Genomic DNA, 19,862 nt, shown 5'->3' on the forward strand with positions numbered 1-19,862 from the left:
CATTTTAAATATTTTAAGTGTAATTAATGTAATCCTTGAAATAATTTAATTGTAATTAGAGCTTCGAAATATTAAATAGTAAATATATAATATAATAGTAAATATATGCTATATATAAGCTTTTTAAAGAAACGACTGCGACATCTAGAATACAGTTATGAATTCACATAGTGAACCGCCATGACAGCTGATGCATTTCGTATCGCTTGACGTTTGATCAGAACATGTCATTTTGCACATTTAATTTCGACAAATGGCAGACTTCTTTTTCGGTTTCGATACGTCGCTTGCAGTAAGTAAGCAAGTTCTTCTTGGGATTATTTTTTTTTTTTATCTCTGTTTAAAAATAATGAAAAATAACACGACAAGATTAAGAGATTGTGCATGATTTTAACCAAGAGTCGCGTCGTGGTTTCATCAGAAATATAACAAATTATAAACTGTCCAATGCAATCCAATGCTAACACGAATAATTTATTCATTTAACATGGATTGGCAAAGATTATTTAGCGAATTCTTTATATCTTATATTCTATTATTTTTTTTTTTACGCATATATAGTTCTTAAAATACATAGTATGTATCATTACCATTTCCAGTCGTTATGGAGATACATACATCGCATAACCTCGTCAATGTTTTAATCTCTTCAAAGGTCATTAATACTGCTATTTTTATATTAATTATTATTTTTCCTTCACAAGCTTGTTTTATTTTAATTTTTTCTTTATTTTTTCTCCCATAATTTTGTTTTATTTTAGTTTTCTATTAGATGTTTTAACAAAATAAAGAAAGCGAATGATCGTTGTATAGTTTGCTATTATCTTTGTATCAAAATTTTTTACTTATCAATCAATTTTATCAATACAATTTTGTATTAATTTTAACTAATTTTGTATTTATAATAAATAATTAATTAATAATAAACTAAAAATAGTAAAATATTATTTTAATAATATTTCTTTTTTATTTACTATTTTTATATATACTATTTTTTATGATTTATATAGAATAGCAGTTTAGAAGATGGTCTCGAATGTCCCTTTGAAGAAGATGATCTTGGAGAAGAGGAAGAATATGATGCTTTGAATGATGAAACTTTTGGCTCTGAAGCTACTATTGGTGATTGGGAAAAAGATCATGAAAAACTTGCAGAAATTACAGAATCCAATCGCCCTCATAATCAGAATACTTTAAGCAAAAAAGTAAATATATATAATATATATATATATATATATAATATATATATATAATAATAGATTTATTATATTTTTTTTTATTTATAATCATTTATATCAACTGATTTGTAAAAAAATTATGATTATTGTTACAGAATGTAACCAATTTAGATATTGAAGATAATTTATCCCATTTGGTATTAGATGAAAAAGAAGGTATTGTTCCACGTCCTGGAGTATGGGATAGTCCTTCCAATTTAGTCCTTCCTAAACCTCGACCACCTTTAACTTTATCACCAGCTATAACAAATGTATGCACAGTGGAACAATTGGAAAAGGGATTAATTGCAAATAGACAACCATCTAGATTAAATAAACCTACTCAAACACAACAACCACAACAACAACAACAACAACAACAACAACAACAACAACAGAAATCCGATGGATCACTTTTGTTTGAATCTTTGTCTGCACCACCGCGCTTCCCGCCAGGATTGGGTATACCTCCACATCCTGTTGTTTTACCAACAAACATGAGATTTCCTCATCCTCAATTTTTACAGCATCCTAGATTATTAGCCAGTAAGTATATGAAAAATTAAATTTCATTATTGATAAATTAAGATGATATAAATTTGAATTCACATTATTTTCTTTTGAAATCAATATATTTATTTTTACAGATCAAACTGGAAATGTACTGAGATATCCTATTACAGCACACTTGATGTTACCACATACTGCTCAAAGACAACCAATTCATGGTTCATTTTGTAATAATTTTCCTGTAAGTTTTAATAATTAATTGTATATAAATATTTCTAAAAAATATTTTGTAAAAATTAATCATATTGTTACAGCAACCATCGCTTTCGAATTTATGTCCACCTCCATTTTTACGAGCAGATCATAGTATGATACCTCCTTTCTCTAGCAATCAGACCAGTCATCAACAACAGCAACATTCTTTTCCGCATTCTGGAAATCAAAGAAATCAAAATAGAGCTTTTCATCATGGGGAACAACAAGGAAATCACCAACCATTTTTTAAGAACAATCAACATCATCGTAATCATGATCGAAATAATCAACGACATTATCATTATAATCATCACTGTCAAGGAATAAATGGAATCATCGGATCAGGAGAATATGATGAATATGCCGGTCTCATGAGTACTCGGGAAAAACAGTGGTTAATTAATATTCAATTATTGCAACTTAATACAAATGAACCATATGTTGACGATTATTATTACATCGTTTTCTGCGATAGAAGAAATAGGCAATGTATAAATCAAGAGCAAAAAGATAAAAAACACAATAACAATAATAATAATTATCATAGAGATTCCAGGTAATCTTAATCTTTCTTTTATTTTCTTTCTTTCCTTCTTTCTCTCAGTTTATTTATTTTTTTTCTGCTTAAATTCCTGATAAAATAAATAATCATTATTATTACATTTGTTTTCAGAGATCGAGAACAACCACATCATGTGCTTTCAAAATCTATATATACACCAACACAATTTGAAAATTCTTTGGGAAAATTACAGTTTGCTAGTGTTATTGCACCACGTAAAGTTATTGATATGGATGTTGTACCAAATAGTGATCCTCAATTAGCTACTCAAATACAACAAAAAGATACAAAGCGAACAAGACAATTGTTACTCGAAATTGAAAGGGTATTAATTTTTTTCTTATTTTTAACAAAACGTTTGATTTATCTATAAGCATTCTATTGCATGAATAATATTATTTTCAGTTATATATAATTCAATTAAAACTTGAAGATTTGCATAATCCTTTGGCTCTACTTAGCGAGCAACAACAAAATCAAGAAGAAGAGAATGAAACAAATAATATTAAAAAAGGTAGCTCAGATATAATAAATATGATATTATCAGCTTTTCTTCAATTAATACAAGATGATAAATTAGCGAGCATACTAAGTATTCGAAAAGGAAAGGTAAGTGAAAATAAAATACACATCTTTATAAGAAATAAAATACGCACATATACATACATATATATATATATATATATACATATACATACATAATACATAATACATAAATACATAAATACATAAAAAAAAAAAAAGAAAATTATATATCGATCATTCGAATATTATTGTTTATCGCAGACGCTGTTGTTGAGGTTCTTACCATATTTAAATATAACGGACCATCGTAATCAATTAGAAGAATTATGGAACGCGATATTTCGAGGATTAGCTATTATAGGTCGTAGAGATTCTCACCTCTTAATAAGCCTGTATTCGGAATTTCAACGATGGTTCGATACCGTGCAAAACTTCAATACAATATTTCGACTAGCTCGATCGCTATCTGACTCTGTTAATCAACCTATCAAGAACAACAGTTTAGCTTTTGCTTTAACGAACAAGGTTTGTTTAAAACTTTATTGTTAAATTTTTTAATTTTTTATTTTTCTTTTTACATCGATTTCAACATTTAAACGCTTTTCTGTTTAGTTTGGTGTATCTGTAATTGCTTCGATGTTTGAACAAGCAGAAAAATTATATCCCACGGATGATTCTTTATCTTCGGAATGGTCATCTTTCATAGCAAACATCATTGAAATAATTGGTGAAACTCCACCCTGTGTCGCACCTTGTCGACCGATTGCTGCAAATACGCTCAATCAGCATTTGAATCGACTATCTCATTTAAAATGCGGGAGATATACAAATCTGGAACTTCTATTAACTGATGCCAATCCTTCTCGATAGTTAAACGTTATTAGATATTTTTTTGCCATTTCTTTAAACCTGCTTTTTATAATCATTGATTGAACGACAAATTACATTGAAAAAGAGACGTAAATATTTTAATACTTTATATCATTAAGATTAATCAAATATTTTCTGCATATGATTAAATATAGTAATTGATACTCAAGTTTCACATAGTAAACATATATCTTTTATGTTTATTTTAACAAAATATTATATCAATCGTCTGATTTATTATGTCAAATAATATGATATTGATTAATAATCTGTATAATATTTACAATTGTTATAGTTTGTTTACAATTTCTTTTTTTGTTTTGTTTTTTTATTCTAAATATATCACGTAAAGCAGGTATTAATTATATTCATTGGATAAACTGTACATCTTATTTTATGCCCTCTATTCGTCATTCTTTCTCTATCTTTTCTAGTTTTTGTATAATATTTTTATTACAATCTCATTAAACAGAAACATATATAATTCAATTTCTAGATATTTTAATATTGTCTTTTACGATTTTGCAAAGTTTTGCAATCTTATGTGCATGTAATTTGTTCTCTAAAAATTTTGCTTAAACTTGAATTATTAATATTCATCATTAATCAAATTTACTTCTTCAGAATAAATATGAAAACATATCTATAATTATATATCGATGTTTTTATATACAAAATATTTTTCATTTTCTTTCTATTATTTTTTTTTTTTTATTTTCTTCTTTTTCTATTATCGATTCTATTAATGATTTTTGATTTATTTTTTTCGATGACGAATGGAGAGGGAAAAGTGATAATTTTCGTAGTTTCGTTTCAGACTAAAACATATTTCTATTAAATAAATGACAATGAATATCCATAAATTTGTAAAAAAAAAAAAAAAGATAGATTACGTTAAAATATAAATATAAGTTATTAATTTCATTTAAGATTTTGAATAGGATAAAATGTTATTATGAAGTCAACTATTTGTTAAACAAGATTAATTATATAATACTTAATTAATCTTTACGTAAAAATAATTATAATATAAAAATAATATTGTTCATCCATATCTTTAAAAAACCGAAAGAGCGCAAGAATCATATATGCAATAATTATGTAAGTTTCTATAAGTTTCTATATGAGAAACAAAAATATTGCAATGTTTTTGTGTAACAATTAGCGAATTAAAAACTTTCATTGATAAAGTTATAATGTGAACATTGCAGACATATAAATTCAATGATTTCATTTTATCTGTTATTTGTTTGCAAATTTGTTTCATAATGTCTGTTCAATCATTTGGTGTATATTTTAAGAGCAGGATTATTATTGAATAAAATGTTGCATACTTACTATGAATGAAATAGTCACAAAGATATCAAGTAGTGAGTACATGGAATGCGATTTACAATATACTACTACACGGCCTTTGGTGCACAGTATGAACGTTTACTTTTTATTGCAGTATACATTTATAAACTCATATGTACATTTAGCTTGTACATAGAGCGATGAATGAATATATTTTATAATCGGATGCGAAAAAGAGAATTTATTTTTTGCCTCCGTAAATATAGCATTAGATCATTTTTGCAAGAATAAAAAAGGGTAAAAAGAAATTATAAAAATGATAAAAAAAGATAGATCATGTTATTTTTCAATATCAATATATATTGATATATTGATCATGAAATCGAAAATTTAATTCGATTTCTGAATCATAGATTTAATTTTAATTAATAATAATAATTTAAATTACGTGTATATTGCGTTGTATCGAAATTCAACGCTAATACTCTTTTTTTATTACATAAAATCATAATTTTAAATATTGCGAATTACTTTCCCTTACTTTAAGAGATATTTAATAGAACAGCTTTTAGGTTTCATAAATTTTTACGTAGTAATTTTTTGGTAAATCTTATATTTATATATTGATTAACATAATACAATATGATATAAAAATGTGATGTAAAACATATAAGCACTGTCATTTATGTTGCAAACCAAGGTTAGTTGAAATTTCATAAGAAATGAAATGTCTTTATCATTTGTAAAATAATGATCGAATGATAATTAAACTAAAGCGAGTACTTTTCAATTCTTTACTCTGGGATGAAAAATATTTGTTGAGACTGTACAAATTTTTTAATCTTTGAAATTAAATTGTATTATAAAGTTTAATTCGCATTATCCCTTGCATATAATCTTGCGAAATATGTTATCTTTTTATCCTAATTACATGCGTCCACATAATATCGCGTTGTATACTGTAAAACAATAAAACGTCGATGTATTTTTTATTTTTTATTTTATTAAAAGCAATTTAGAATGCATACAATATTAAATAGGAAGATCGTTAACGCATAACATATATACGTAGATTTTTGTGTGTATATACAATCGTAAATTTTTAATTTTTTTTTTTTTTCTTAAAATCAAATGCGGGAATAATTTTATATATATAAAAAATAAAATACATAAAATATATAATAGCTGATATTATAAATAGTTGATATATTATATGAAATAGTATTTCAATTTCTTTTTATATAGTGCAAATATTTAAATATAAATATAATAAAAAATTTCATGAGAAAAAGAAAAAAAAAATAGATGAACTAGAAAAAAAATATTTCATAAGATAGATTGAATCAATTAAAAAAACACTTTTCATCTTTCATTAAAAATATATTTTTATAGAATTTTACGTTATATTTACACGAAATTCTTGTAGAAACGAATTTAGATATAAATATCTTTTTGAAAATTGATACTTGTGTATCAATTTATTTCTATCACTATTCTAATATGAACATTAATAAAATCGTGTATTTTATATACATTTTTGATGTGATTAACAGTAATAATTCTATTTCAATATGTATCTATATAATCGATATAGTTTAAATTAAATTAAATCATTAAACCAATAAATATTTTGCATTTTGATTTTTATTATTTAATATATTATATATATATATAATAAAAAATATTTAAGAATATATATTTTTATATATATATATATAAATAACAAATAGAAATTATAATTGAAAATTAATATTGGAAAATGATATAATGTTTATGTAGATCAAATATATTGTGTTTACTGTGTCTACTGTTAGAAAGTAATACATGAGGAGTTTATAAAAGGCAATAGTGAATAATGATAAAAATATTTCTACAATACCGACATAGATATGGAGAAAAAGTGACATTTGCAATTCGTTGTTCATTGGCGCTGTTGTGCGTGAGTAACGTTTCTCGCATGCTACTCGGTACGACTTTTCATTTAACAAACATATATTAACTGATACAACAGTTTTCTTTTCCTAATTAATAATATTTGTTATTAATATTTTTTTAGTCAATTATTTTTTTATTATGAAATGTAAAAATTTTGTTAATAATTTGGTGATTCTTTCTAAAAACTTGTTTTCATATTGGCAGGTGTTCCATTGTCATAACGGATGAAATGAATATTTATCTATGGAAAGGTCATTTCAGTTTGCTCGAGAAATTACAAGTATTTTTTATATGGTTTAAAAAAAACTGTTAAATTTTGTTACCGATTAATTTAATATAAATAACGAATGAATACAAATAATATCGAATTTGTAATTATTAAAACTGTATGTCTTGACGAATAAAATTTTAAGTAATATTAGGTAAGTAAAATAATTTTTATAAAAAATCACTTTATATTTCAGTAAAATATATATAATCAGAGTTATTTTTTTTTTGTTTTTTTTTCTTTTATCAATATATTGAGTATTATTTCTTCTTCTTTTTAGATTATTTTAAATAATTTGAGAGTTTTTTTATTGTGTTATGTGATTAAATTTTTATATAATAAGATAATTTTACTATTCTAGTATCATATTTTGCTTTTTTTTTATTATTTTTATAAAATTTTATTTCAATGAATGAAAATGAAATTAGAATCGAAAATGATTTTAGAAATTTTGTAATAAAATAATATATAATTTAAATTTGTTAAACTTTATTTGATATGGAAGTATTATAAAATACTTTATTATAAATATAATCATACATAAAATTATTAATTTTTGAACTATCTGTTAGATATAAAATATTCAAATATTTCAAATATAAAACATTTTCTTATAAAATAAATATCAATATAAATAATTTATAAATTTTTATAATTTATTATATTATATTATTATATATTTATTATATATATTTATTAATATATTGTTATTTATAATTATTCATTATTTATTTATAAAATTATTACATTAATATGAGAACAATTATTAGAAATTTAATAAATTTTACTGTACATAAATATATGTTCATAAAAAATTTTTCATATCTTTTATAGAAAAACAATGTATAATAGAAGGTAACAACTGAGGAAGATTAAACTATGGCCAACAGAAAAGATAAATCATCTACAGGTTTTGTAAGTATAATATTACATATAGAATTAAAGTTAATATAATTAACATTACAATATAAATAGAAATGCAGAAAAGAAATAGAAAATATGATTTATTTTTAATTTTTGTTTATACTGTTTATTCAGATTTCATCGACTATCATCCATCTGATGATAAAATTTGAAAATTGTCTTCTTTATGCGATATCAATTTTTATAAAATTTTCAAAAAAATTAGATAAATTATGACATATATAATGTCTCTGCATATAAGTATAAATCATCTTTATAATATACAACATATTTATAACAATCTTTATAATATATAAGAGTTGATAATAACTTTTATAATGGAATCATGCTTGTAAAAATAATCAATTTGACAATATTTAATAATATTCAAACAATCAATGAAAGTAGTAATTTAAAACTATCAAAGTAATGTACTGAATTATTTAAATTATTATCATATAAATATGATATTTTGTTAGTTTCGTAAAATCGTTTTTATAAGAATACAATTAAAAATAAATATAACATTATATTGAAATTCTTAATTTAAATCTCAGCAATATATATGATGTGTGTGTGTGTGTGTGTGTGTGTGTGTGTGTGTGTGTGTGTGTGTGTGTGTGTGAACACATATGTTATATTTCCTGCTATAATTATGAATTTCATATGATAACAGAATAAATATTCAATCGAAATAAATTTTAATTTTAGATATATTATCGTATAAAATTAATTTGTTCAGCATGAATAAAGTTTCGAATATAATTTGAAAAATATTTTTCAAAAATAAAATATTATTACATATCATTACATGAATCAGATGAATCAAAGTAAATTATTTCACATACAGAAAAAAATTATTTTGCGCGATATATATTAGGACAAAATAACCAGAATAATTTAAGTCAATATATTTTTTTGTTTTTTTTTTTTTATCATTTTATTTCATTTCATATTAGCTTTTCTCGCTTTTAGAAATTTTTTTTTATTTTTTTTGTTAATAATTATTAAAATTAAAAATTTTATTTCTGAGAATTTTAAAAAATTGTTTAATAATTAAAAAATTATTTAATTAAAAAGATTAAAGTTTCTTTCATAAATTATAAATTAATTAAAAAGATTTAATGAAAAGTTATTATTATTAATTAAAAAAATTTTAACTCTATTTTCAAACAATCGTATAAATGATCGAGAAATATGCAAAAAACATATATATTTAAAATATATAAATAACAATGCTTTTTTTTTATTTTTTTCTTTGCGCACAAACAAAACAATTAACGAGAGATATAAAATATGATAAGAAAAGGATGGAACGAAAGCACGTTAGCTAATTATCTTAATTATCTTAATAATTTATTAATTATATTATTATTAGCTAATTAGATTAATCACTTATAGAGATTATATCGTCGTTCATTCGTATAACTTTGATCTCATCTGTGCATACATTTCTTTTCTCATATTTTATATCAACAACAATTCGTTAGCGCATAATGTTATCAATAAATTGATAAAATTTATATATAATATTAAAATTAATTTTTAACATAAATTTTGAAAGTAGAAAAGAACAAAATATTTTTTGCAAATTTAAAATGTCAAACAATATATAATAATAATAATAATAACAATGATTTTAAAATACTATTTTTATTCAAATTATCGCAACCTTGAACTATTCACGATTATGACATCGAAAAGTGATATAGAAAACTTTGAATGTGAATCACTATTACTGTCACTCCTTCATTAAAGTTGCCAATTATCATATTTATATGCCGATAATTGTTTTCTCTTTAACAACTAAATTATGTTATTACATTATTGTCTTAAAAATTCCTAAAAAAATTTTCTAAAAACAAAAATAAAAGAAAGAAAAAACAATTCGTATAGATTCGTATAAAAATATGAGAAATATGAAAAAAAGTATGGAGGTAAAATGATTGCAAGAATTTAAAGTCATTAGGAAAAGTTGTTTACAATATAAATAAAAAAATTATGAAAGAGTTCCTCGTTTTATTCGCATCAAGAGGCATGAACGCATGAAGACCAGTCTGCGATATACATGATGCGATGCTAATCTACTTACTTAGTTGATCGTAGATAGACTTGTAACAATTACGCAGACGCGCTTCTTGGATATTATCGAGGCCAACGCGATTTTCCCTTCTTTCGATCCGTTCAATGACTTGATCATGATGCCGTTAACTTGATTCTACTTTTCGATTTGATACTGTTCGCTCGTTAATCCAAGAAAACATTTTATTCTATGATTCAATATCTGTCCGAAGGAACGCGCTCGCATGCACCAATCTTGATTTGTGCGAAGGTCACGAAACAATCGCGCCGTGACGTGCCTTGCCGATTCATTGCTCTACTCTGAAATAAAACGACAAATTACACTTTATCGAAATTTTTTATTGGATTGTCATATATCGGGAATTTATTGAAATATTTTTTATCTCGAAGAATCTGAACTTTGAAAAATTTTATAATACTATCATAATATATTTATCGGATAAATGAAAAACGATATTATAAATAAGTCAATTATTGTAGATAAAGATATTATTATAGATAATTCTAGAAATCAAAATTTTTTTATTCAATGAAAATAACTGAATAATTTTGATGCATCAATTATTGTAAATGATAAGACACTTCTCTTTTTTCTTTTTTTAAACTTTTCTACTAATGATCACAGATTGAGTAAAATTTATTTTCAAATATGAAATCATGGAGTTGCAATGAAGAAAAATAAAAACAAAGTCAGAAGGGGAAAGGGAAGAGAGGGATTAATTCTAAGAATAATACAGTGACATTACATTCATTTCTTGATAATTTATACGAATTGAAAGTTGAATAATGTAATATCATCATCCCTATTCGTGAGTGAGTGCTATATTAAGATCGAATTAGAACGACAGCAATTTTGTAATTGATTTCTTTTTTATTTATTTATTTTTTTTATTTATTGTTGTAGCTGGACACATGGTTCGGCCGACCAAAAAAATCCGGGCGTGGAGGTGGGGTCAGAAGTGGTTTAGGAAACAATACTATACCACGACCTCATTCCGGTGATGATTTCAATGAGATTGAGCAACAACGTTGTATCATTGAAAGAATGGATAAAGAGACAGTAAATGACAAATTTGAGGAAATGTTGGTAAGTTAAAATCTATCTTTCGATCCATGATATATGATTTAAAATAATTAAATTTTTTATCGAAATAGGCTAATATGAATTTAACCGAAGAAAAAAAAGAACCATTACGACAACAATCGGAAGCGAAGAAAAGAGAAATGTTGGTTTTGCATTATAAAGGTAGCATTCAAGAGAATAAATCAAAATTTGATAAACCTGCGGATTATATTCAGTATTTGGCACAACCTGATTTAAGTGTCAACAAAATCTACAATTGCATTGAATCATTAAGAATAGCATTGACAAACAATCCTTTAAGTTGGGTTCAGGAATTTGGTACGAAAGGATTGAAACAGGTTTTAGCGACGCTCAACGAGTGCTATCGAAAGTAAGTATTTTTCATAAAAAAAATTATTATATTATGTATCATAGCATTGGTATTTAATATTGTCAATTAAGAATTTCTAATATTCATATTATTCTATTGCAGTGCCTTCATATATTATAATAGGTAATCTTTGTAAAAATACTATTTGTTTTAATTTTATAGCAATTTAGAATATTTTGCATTTTTTTTTTTTTTTCTCTCCTCTTAGCTTTTTATAATGATATAGATGCACGTTATTATGATAGTATATGATAATATCTGATGTATAAATATATATATATGAGAACACTAGTAATATTATACATATATGTATGTGCGTTATATGGATAATTTATAAGCAAGATTCTGTAAATTTTATGCCAAAAAAATTTTCTTTATATGTTTTTTATATAAATCAGAATGTTAATATATTTGTAGAATATTTTTATAGAATGAATATTTTTGTAGATTATACAATGGATAATATAAAAATTGATATGTAAAAATTTTAAATTTGATTGAAATTTTATTATTAAGCCTTTATTTATTATATTATAAGCAATTTAATTTTAATTTTGTTTAAATTAAATGAAACTAGAAAAAGATGATGCAAAACAGCAGTTTCGGAGATAAAACTGTTTTATTTTTGTTTTGTTTTATATCTAACGCAAATTTCAACTTATTATAACTTAAGTAACATTTTTGTATATATAAATTTTGTTTTAACTTCCAGAATTATTCCATAAATATATTAATGTCCTGCATATATATTTTAATGCTTCAATAATTGCCATTAAAGAACAAAATGTATAATATCAATGTTTGTTCTTTAATTGCATGATAATCTATGTGATGTTCCATATAATAGTACTGATCGATTAATCGAAAATCAAAAATCATATAAAATTTATTGAACACGATTTGAATTGAATAGTTCGAATAATCAATGATTAAATATTCGATTTTTCTTTTCGAATAGTTGAACAGTTCAATGAAAATATTCTTATTTTTTTTTTATTTTGTTTCCTGTAATTAGTTTCAATAAATTGATATTCTTTTGTGTTTTATAACAGTGACAATCGATATGAACGTATACAGTACGAATGCATTCGATGTTTGAAAGCTATTATGAATAATACTGTTGGTATAAAGGAGATGTTGGCTCATCAGGAAGCACTCACGATCGTAGCTAGATCATTGGAGCCGACAAAACCATCCGTTATGTCAGAAGCTGTAAAACTGCTTGGTGCAGTTTGCCTTATTTCAAGCGACAGTCATAAAAAAGTTTTGGATGCGATTACTATGAACGGAGAATTTAAGGGAAGAGAAAGATTTTTACCTATTGTGCAGGGTCTAATGAATAAGAAAAATGAAAATCTAAGAGTACGTTTTATAATCGCTCTATCATATTTTTTTTTTCATTTTCATTTTTCAATTTTATTCCTACTTTATTTTTTTTTTCTTTATTTTCTTTTTCTCATTTCTCTTTCTTTTTTTTTTTCTTTTCATTAATACTTACTATTAAAATGCAACTTATAATATAACTAATAAATTGCAACTTATTGATTGATAGGTGGAGTGCCTTCAACTTATCAATTCTATCATTTCTTCGGCCGAAGAATTAGACTTTAGATTGCATTTACGAAATGAAATCATGCGAGTCGGTTTAGCCGATATTTTAGAAACATTGGAAAAAAATGAATCTGAAGATTTAGCTAGACACTTGAAAATTTTCAATGATCACAAAGAGGAAGATTATGAAGAATTTGTACAAAGATTTGATCACGTACGATTGGAATTGGATGATATAAATGATTGTTTTGAAGTAATTAAAAATATGGTAATGGAAACGTCTGCTGAACCATACTTTTTATCAATACTTCAACATCTTTTATTCGTCAGAGACGATGCTTTAGTCAGGTAGGAAAGAGCATAGTTTTTTGCATACTATTTATTTTCTTTTTTCTTTTTTTTTATTTTCTTTTTTCTTAATAGACCGGCCTATTATAAACTGATAGAAGAATGCGTATCACAAATTGTGTTGCACCGTTCAGGCTGTGATCCAGATTTTAGTGCAACTAAGCGCTTTCAAATTGATGTCCAACCATTGATCGATACATTGGTTGAAAAATCGCGAGTGGAAGAAGAAAGGCGATTGGTTGAAGTATTGCAAAAATTAGAAGAAGCTATAGCTAGTAAACAAGAAGCAGAAGCAAAACTTCAACATGCAGAAAATAAAATTAGAGAATTGGAGCAAGGAGGAATAAAATCAACTAACGGTAATGCGGTAAGTTTATCATGAAATTCTCATTTAAAGTTTCTATTTGATATAAATATAAATTTGCTTTTGACTTATAACTATTATTAACAATTATTAACTATAATTGTTTTGATTTGATAGAAAATTGGTTCAGTCCTATCGGGTTTGGCTGGAATTGGTAATCTTCCACCTCCACCACCTCCGCTTCCAAATGCGAGTGGATCAACAATAATAATAGCACCGCCACCTCCGCCGCCACCACCTTTACCGGGTTCTGGTGGTCTATGTCCGCCTCCACCACCACTTCCTGGATTAGGAGGACCACCACCACCACCTATGCCTGGTACACTAGCAGGTCCTAAACCTCCACCAATGCCACAATCAGGTCCACCACCGCCAATGATGGCTGGGATTAATTCCGCTATTAACACGTCACAATCACTTCCATTAGGATTGAAGCCAAAAAAAAAATGGGAAGTCGATGCACCATTGAAGAGAGCAAATTGGAAAGCAGTAAATATTTATACGATAATCTTTTTTATTTATTTATTTATTTATTTATTTATTATTATTATTATTATTATTATTATTATTATTATTATTATTATTATTATATAATACAACATATGTTGTAGATCATGCCACATAAACTCACTGAAAAATCATTTTGGATAAAAGTACAAGAGGATAAGTTGGCCAGTCCCGAAATACTAAATGGTTTAAGCTTAAAGTTTGCATCAAAACCAAGTGGGAAGAAAATTGATGACGTTGTTGATAAGTAATTAGCTAATAATTATTCCATTATTGAAACATGAAAATTTTAAAATCATTAATAATATGATGCTTCTCATTATATAGATCAGCTTCATCAAAAAAAGTGAAAGATTTAAAAGTCCTTGATGGAAAAGCTGCTCAAAATATTCTTATACTTCTTAATGGTACTTTAAAGCATATGTCATATGAAGAGGTAAAGTCTTGTTTACTCAAATGTGAAGGACCCGTTATTTCGGATAATATACTTCAAGGACTGATACAGTATTTACCGCCACCCGATCAATTAAAAAAACTTCATTTTTATAAAGATCAATATGATGATTTAACAGAAGCTGAACAGTTTTGTATTACTGTAAGTGCATTTTTCAAGCAATCTTTGATCGAAATGTTTTCTATAAAAAAAACTGTATCTAAATATTTGAAACAACTATTTTATTTATTCTTTGAAATATTTTTGAGTCTATGTACTATAGATATCGACAATCAAGAGATTGTTGCCGAGATTGAGATCATTAAGTTTCATGCTGCGATATGAAGAATTAGTGCAAGATGTAAAACCGGATATAGTGGCAGGCACAGCAGCTTGTGAAGAAGTAAAGAATAGTAAAAAATTTGCCAGAATTCTGGAATTGATCCTATTGCTTGGCAATTATATGAATTCTGGTTCAAAGAATGGTCAAGCATTTGGATTTGAAATTAGTTTTCTTACTAAGGTTTGTTTCTTGTTGTGAATCATGTTTGTAATTTCCAATGATTTGTAATCATGTTTATAATTTAATATAACAAAATCTCAATTTTATTTTTTTATTATATAACAATAATTTCTTTTAATTTTCAGTTAACTAGCACTAAGGACATTGATAACAAACAGACTTTAATGCATTATTTAGTAGACACAATAGAACAAAAGTTCTCAGAGTGTCTTAGTTTTACAGAAGAACTGGCACATGTAGATAGAGCAAGTCGAGTTTCTTTAGAAAATGTACAAAGAACTTTGCGACAAATGGATTCTAGTATTCGAAATCTCGAACAAGATTTATCGAATGCTAAAATACCACAATCCGATGAAGATATGTTTTTACATGTCATGGGTGTATCCTTTTTTTTTTATATTTTTTTTTACATTTTTTTTTCATCATTATATTGTAATTACAAATATCGTTAATATTTGATTGAGTTTTTAAATTATATTCTTTATTACATTGTTTTCCTTAAATATCATATCGAATATACAGCCTTTTGCAAAAAAAGCCCGTGAATCTTACGAAGTTCTTCAAAATATGTTTAAAAATATGGACAGCTTATACACAGAAATTTCCGAATTTTTTTCTTTTGATAAACAGAAATATACAATAGAAGAATTTTTTGGCGATATAAAAACATTTAAAGATGATTTCATGGTAAGTAAAGAAATCAAAAAATAAAGCTTGTATCACATTTATTTTTGATGTATATTTTTACAGCAAGCTCAAAAAGAAATAATAAAAATGAGAGAAACAGAAGAAAAACAAAGAAGAGCGAGAGAAGCGCGAGAAAAAGCAGAAGCAGAGAAAGCAGCTCGAGTAGCAAGGAAAATAGCACTTGTCGATATGAATGCACATGAAACTCAGGAAGGTGTTATGGATAGCTTAATGGAAGCTCTTCAAACTGGTTCCGCGTTTAGTCGACCAGATCAACGTCGGAAACGTCAAACACGCGCTGCTGGTGGTAAGTTGTATAGGACTGCATACGCTTCAACGAAATCTACGAAGAAGGAGAAGTTGTTATTTGCTAAATTGTATCAATCGGGAGAACTTAAGCAATTTGCAATTAAACGAAATCAAAGCAATATTACGCGAAACGTCTCTCTTTCTCGTGATATGCTCACAATTTCAAAAAATTCTGGTTTCACACAATATGCAACACCAGAAGAAAATCAACATTTTTATAAATGTTTATTACTTGATCTTGTCACAAGAACGCCTAAACAAGATAAATTTTTATCTAGGATTAGTTCATTTAAGAGAAAAAAACAAAGTGAAATCGCATCCAAGAAAATACGTATTGATCGATTAATATTTGAAGAAACTCCAAAAAGAGAAATTTCTATAAAAATATCTCGAAATTTCGATGATATTTCGAATTTATCAAATAATTCCGACCAATGTGTTGCATCTTACGGATTTGTGATAGATGAGCTAAAAAAACATACACCGAAACATGTCAAATCGAATTTAGTTTCATCCTCTCCAAATCAAACGATTTCTATAGGTACAGCTGTAAAGCTTAGTCCAGTTAAACGAAGACAAGTTATAGTAAGTAAGAAACATAAAAGAAACAGTATAGTGCGGCGTGTTGTTAAGAATCGTAAACAAAGGCATTCGAGATTTAGCGATAATCGAAGAGCACGAAAGCTGTTCAGTTATTTGGGCAGTCCTATAGGCGAAAGTATTTCGCTGATCGAAAATCGTTCCCTTTTCCATGCATTCGAATCGGATAATAGAATATCGAAATCTATGGACAATATTATAACTAAAATTGATAAAATTCCATTAAAATTGATTGAAAGAAAAAATTTAGATATCCTTTGTTGGAAAGATGAAAATAAAAATGATTTGTCTATACAATATTCGAATAGTCAGCTTTCATCTTTGAAGTGTTTCTTTCAATGTCCGATCTTGAATTCGAACAGAAAAATGACTGAGTTGGACGAACTTACTTTTCAAATGACACAACCTATTACTATTGAATCTCGAATTAATAATAATCTCGATACTTTTCATCAGTTAAAATTGACAAATAACGCATCAAAAAATTGTTCGATATTTGCGCTCAAAAAGGACACGCTTTCGATATCGACTAAACAAGAATGCAATTTTATAATTACAACCGAAACTGAACAGATCGTTTCGATGAAGAAAAAACATCGGAAAAGAATTTGGAAATTTTGGTAGATTTGTTAAATTGCGTTGTTGTCGTAATTTCTTCAAATGTTACATATCTATAACTGTTTCATATTGTATTTTATTGTATTTATGTAATTTTAACGACAAGACTGAATTTTGTTTCATTAATATTATTATATATTTTATTTTTTATTTTTTCTTTTTTTTTTCTTTTTTTTTATATATTTTCTTTTCTTATTTTCTCTTTTTATATATATTTATTTCTTTTTTATAATTCTCATTACATTGAATTTAAAAAAAAAACATGATTATTTTTTCTCTCGTACTTCTTTTTCTTTTCTTCATTTTTTATTTTTGGAGAAATCATATTGCATCAATTATCGAAACAGTTTTTGCGAGTTATTTGAAACAGGAAAAGAAAAAAGAAATAAAATTAAAAGAAGAAGAAAAAGAAGAAGAAGAAGAAGAAAAAGAAGAAGAAGAAGAAGAAGAAGAAGAAAAATACATATAATACAGTTTTGTTTTTACAAGAAAAAAATTATAGGCTGTGCTATATTTTGTGATCGAGATATAAACAAATATCAAATATATATACGCGTATACATGTATCGATCACTTGTAATTGCATTCGTTGTAAATATCGTAAGTTTCAAATTAATAAAGAAAGTTTCCTGTACTATCGATCACTATTTAAACTATTTTCGTTAAAACTGATATGTTGCGCGCAACAGATAATTCTAATCAACATGATATGCAAGCTTATGACGTAAAATGATGCAAGTTAATATAGCGCATACAAATGTATGAAAGACGGATACAAACGACGTAAATATTTCTTTTTTACAGCAGAAAGAAGAGCTCAACTTAATAGAAGTCGATCGCGTACCGGATTAGTTGGAACTGGTTTGCTAGGAAGAGAACTTTCAACGTAAGTATTTAGATATAATAATATTTGTATTTAGATCTTCTCGCGATATATATAATATATATATATATATATATATATATATATCGTATTCCGATACTCAAAATCGATTATCATATACGATATGTTTGATAATAACGAGAAAAGATCACAACGAAAACAAATTCAGTAAAAGAAATGAGATAGACTTGGGACAAGAGAAGAGGTATAAAAAAATTATAAAAAGGGATTATTTCCAAAATAATACTTTGCCTAACAAACATTGTTACAGAGAACTTATAAGCTCGGCATAATCCATGGAATAGCCTGTTTCCGTCCTAAATTCAAAACTGTGATGGATCGAGTGTTTGTTTTATCAATAAATGATAAATCGGTAAAAAAAAATACAAATAACTTGAAAAACATATAAATTTTCGATATTAATTTATTCGGCATCAACAGAAGAATGAGCTTTGATTTTTGTGAATTATGATTAATCTAGCAGTCTTCCTATTGTTATGGATAATATGTTTAGAGCAATTGTTTCGTAGATATACATAACATGTATAATACAGTACTAAGCGTTTCAATGACAATGAAAAAAAAAACATTTAAAAATAACTCGACTAAATTTTCTATCAAATTTTCAACTTCTTGATTAGTTTTTATTTTTATTGAACTAATTCCGTTAATAGAAAACAGATTTTACGACTGTGAAATAATATTATGTAAATATGCATATATATATATATATATACAATATGCGTACAGTAGATCTTTTTCTCTGCGATAATCCAAAGACGGCTGATCTTAAGCACGGTGATCGATTAGCCTTGTTCGATTATGTGAAAACGGTATCGGTAATCGAATCCTTGTGTTGTCGCGAAACCTTTCAAACCGTGCCAAATCAATAAAGCGTCGAAAAAAAAAGTGAATTATGCGATAATATTAAGCATTTGCGTAAAATGTTTAAATGCGGACTGATTTGTAAAAATTCAAGTGAATTTGAAGATATATTTTGACGCTATATTAAAATAATGAAAGACCATTTATTTTTCGAATCTCGAGTTCGACAATTGTTTATATTGTATGTATTAACGTCGGATTTTAAAATAATTTGTATCTATATTGTGAATATGTGAACTTAGATAGTGTCAATACATTGCGATCAATACAATCGTAA

General features: G+C 25.8%; 2 protein-coding genes and 1 long non-coding RNA gene across 7 annotated transcripts; 2 read left to right on the forward strand and 1 right to left on the reverse strand.

Moving 5' to 3' along the window:
* Nucleotides 1–192: 192 nt before the first annotated feature.
* Nucleotides 193–4,265, forward strand: LOC122720774 (protein PAT1 homolog 1). 2 transcript variants are annotated; one of them, XM_043947741.1, is made up of 10 exons: nucleotides 193–292; nucleotides 1,011–1,205; nucleotides 1,334–1,763; nucleotides 1,865–1,968; nucleotides 2,042–2,538; nucleotides 2,656–2,869; nucleotides 2,950–3,058; nucleotides 3,125–3,153; nucleotides 3,331–3,594; nucleotides 3,682–4,265. In XM_043947741.1, the coding sequence occupies exons 1-10, from the start codon at nucleotides 254–256 to the stop codon at nucleotides 3,937–3,939; spliced, it is 2,139 nt and encodes a 712-aa protein (XP_043803676.1). In that variant the 5' UTR covers nucleotides 193–253; the 3' UTR covers nucleotides 3,940–4,265. The 2 variants fall into 2 exon arrangements, with proteins under 2 accessions (XP_043803676.1, XP_043803675.1); XM_043947740.1 differs by having other exon boundaries at nucleotides 2,950–3,153.
* LOC122720777 lies at nucleotides 1,812–10,762 on the reverse strand. The gene is made up of 3 exons (XR_006347810.1): nucleotides 10,434–10,762; nucleotides 2,046–2,159; nucleotides 1,812–1,966 (listed from the first exon to the last, which is right to left on the reverse strand). It is a non-coding gene; the product is annotated as an uncharacterized LOC122720777 (long non-coding RNA).
* On the forward strand, nucleotides 7,129–19,856 carry LOC122720772 (protein diaphanous). 4 transcript variants are annotated; one of them, XM_043947739.1, is made up of 18 exons: nucleotides 7,131–7,202; nucleotides 7,375–7,592; nucleotides 8,273–8,353; nucleotides 11,328–11,510; nucleotides 11,579–11,877; nucleotides 11,980–12,000; nucleotides 12,930–13,239; nucleotides 13,430–13,776; nucleotides 13,852–14,143; nucleotides 14,258–14,629; nucleotides 14,752–14,894; nucleotides 14,975–15,242; nucleotides 15,364–15,603; nucleotides 15,729–15,983; nucleotides 16,126–16,290; nucleotides 16,354–16,597; nucleotides 18,622–18,703; nucleotides 18,972–19,856. In XM_043947739.1, exons 3-18 carry the CDS (start codon nucleotides 8,318–8,320, stop codon nucleotides 18,991–18,993), a joined length of 3,279 nt encoding a protein of 1,092 aa, XP_043803674.1. In that variant the 5' UTR covers nucleotides 7,131–7,202; nucleotides 7,375–7,592; nucleotides 8,273–8,317; the 3' UTR covers nucleotides 18,994–19,856. The 4 variants fall into 4 exon arrangements, with proteins under 4 accessions (XP_043803673.1, XP_043803671.1, XP_043803672.1 ...); XM_043947738.1 differs by lacking the exons at nucleotides 18,622–18,703; nucleotides 18,972–19,856 and having other exon boundaries at nucleotides 7,129–7,202; nucleotides 14,258–14,471; nucleotides 14,568–14,629; nucleotides 16,354–17,985; XM_043947736.1 differs by lacking the exons at nucleotides 18,622–18,703; nucleotides 18,972–19,856 and having other exon boundaries at nucleotides 7,129–7,202; nucleotides 16,354–17,985.
* The last annotated feature ends 6 nt before the right edge of the window (nucleotides 19,857–19,862 follow it).

Source organism: Apis laboriosa, unplaced genomic scaffold, assembly GCF_014066325.1.
Source record: "Apis laboriosa isolate Shangri-la unplaced genomic scaffold, ASM1406632v1 scaffold1321_cov151, whole genome shotgun sequence".
NCBI classification, from domain to species: Eukaryota; Metazoa; Arthropoda; class Insecta; order Hymenoptera; family Apidae; genus Apis; species Apis laboriosa.

Coding starts and splice junctions, on each gene's coding strand:
- LOC122720774 (XM_043947740.1), top strand. CDS start 254: ATGGCAGACTTCTTTTTCGGTTTCGATACGTCGCTTGCA. Junction 293..1,010: donor GTTTCGATACGTCGCTTGCA/GTAAGTAAGCAA, acceptor TGATTTATATAG/AATAGCAGTTTAGAAGATGG. Junction 2,539..2,655: donor AATTATCATAGAGATTCCAG/GTAATCTTAATC, acceptor ATTTGTTTTCAG/AGATCGAGAACAACCACATC.
- LOC122720772 (XM_043947736.1), top strand. CDS start 8,318: ATGGCCAACAGAAAAGATAAATCATCTACAGGTTTT. Junction 14,895..14,974: donor ATTGATGACGTTGTTGATAA/GTAATTAGCTAA, acceptor CTCATTATATAG/ATCAGCTTCATCAAAAAAAG. Junction 15,243..15,363: donor CTGAACAGTTTTGTATTACT/GTAAGTGCATTT, acceptor TATGTACTATAG/ATATCGACAATCAAGAGATT.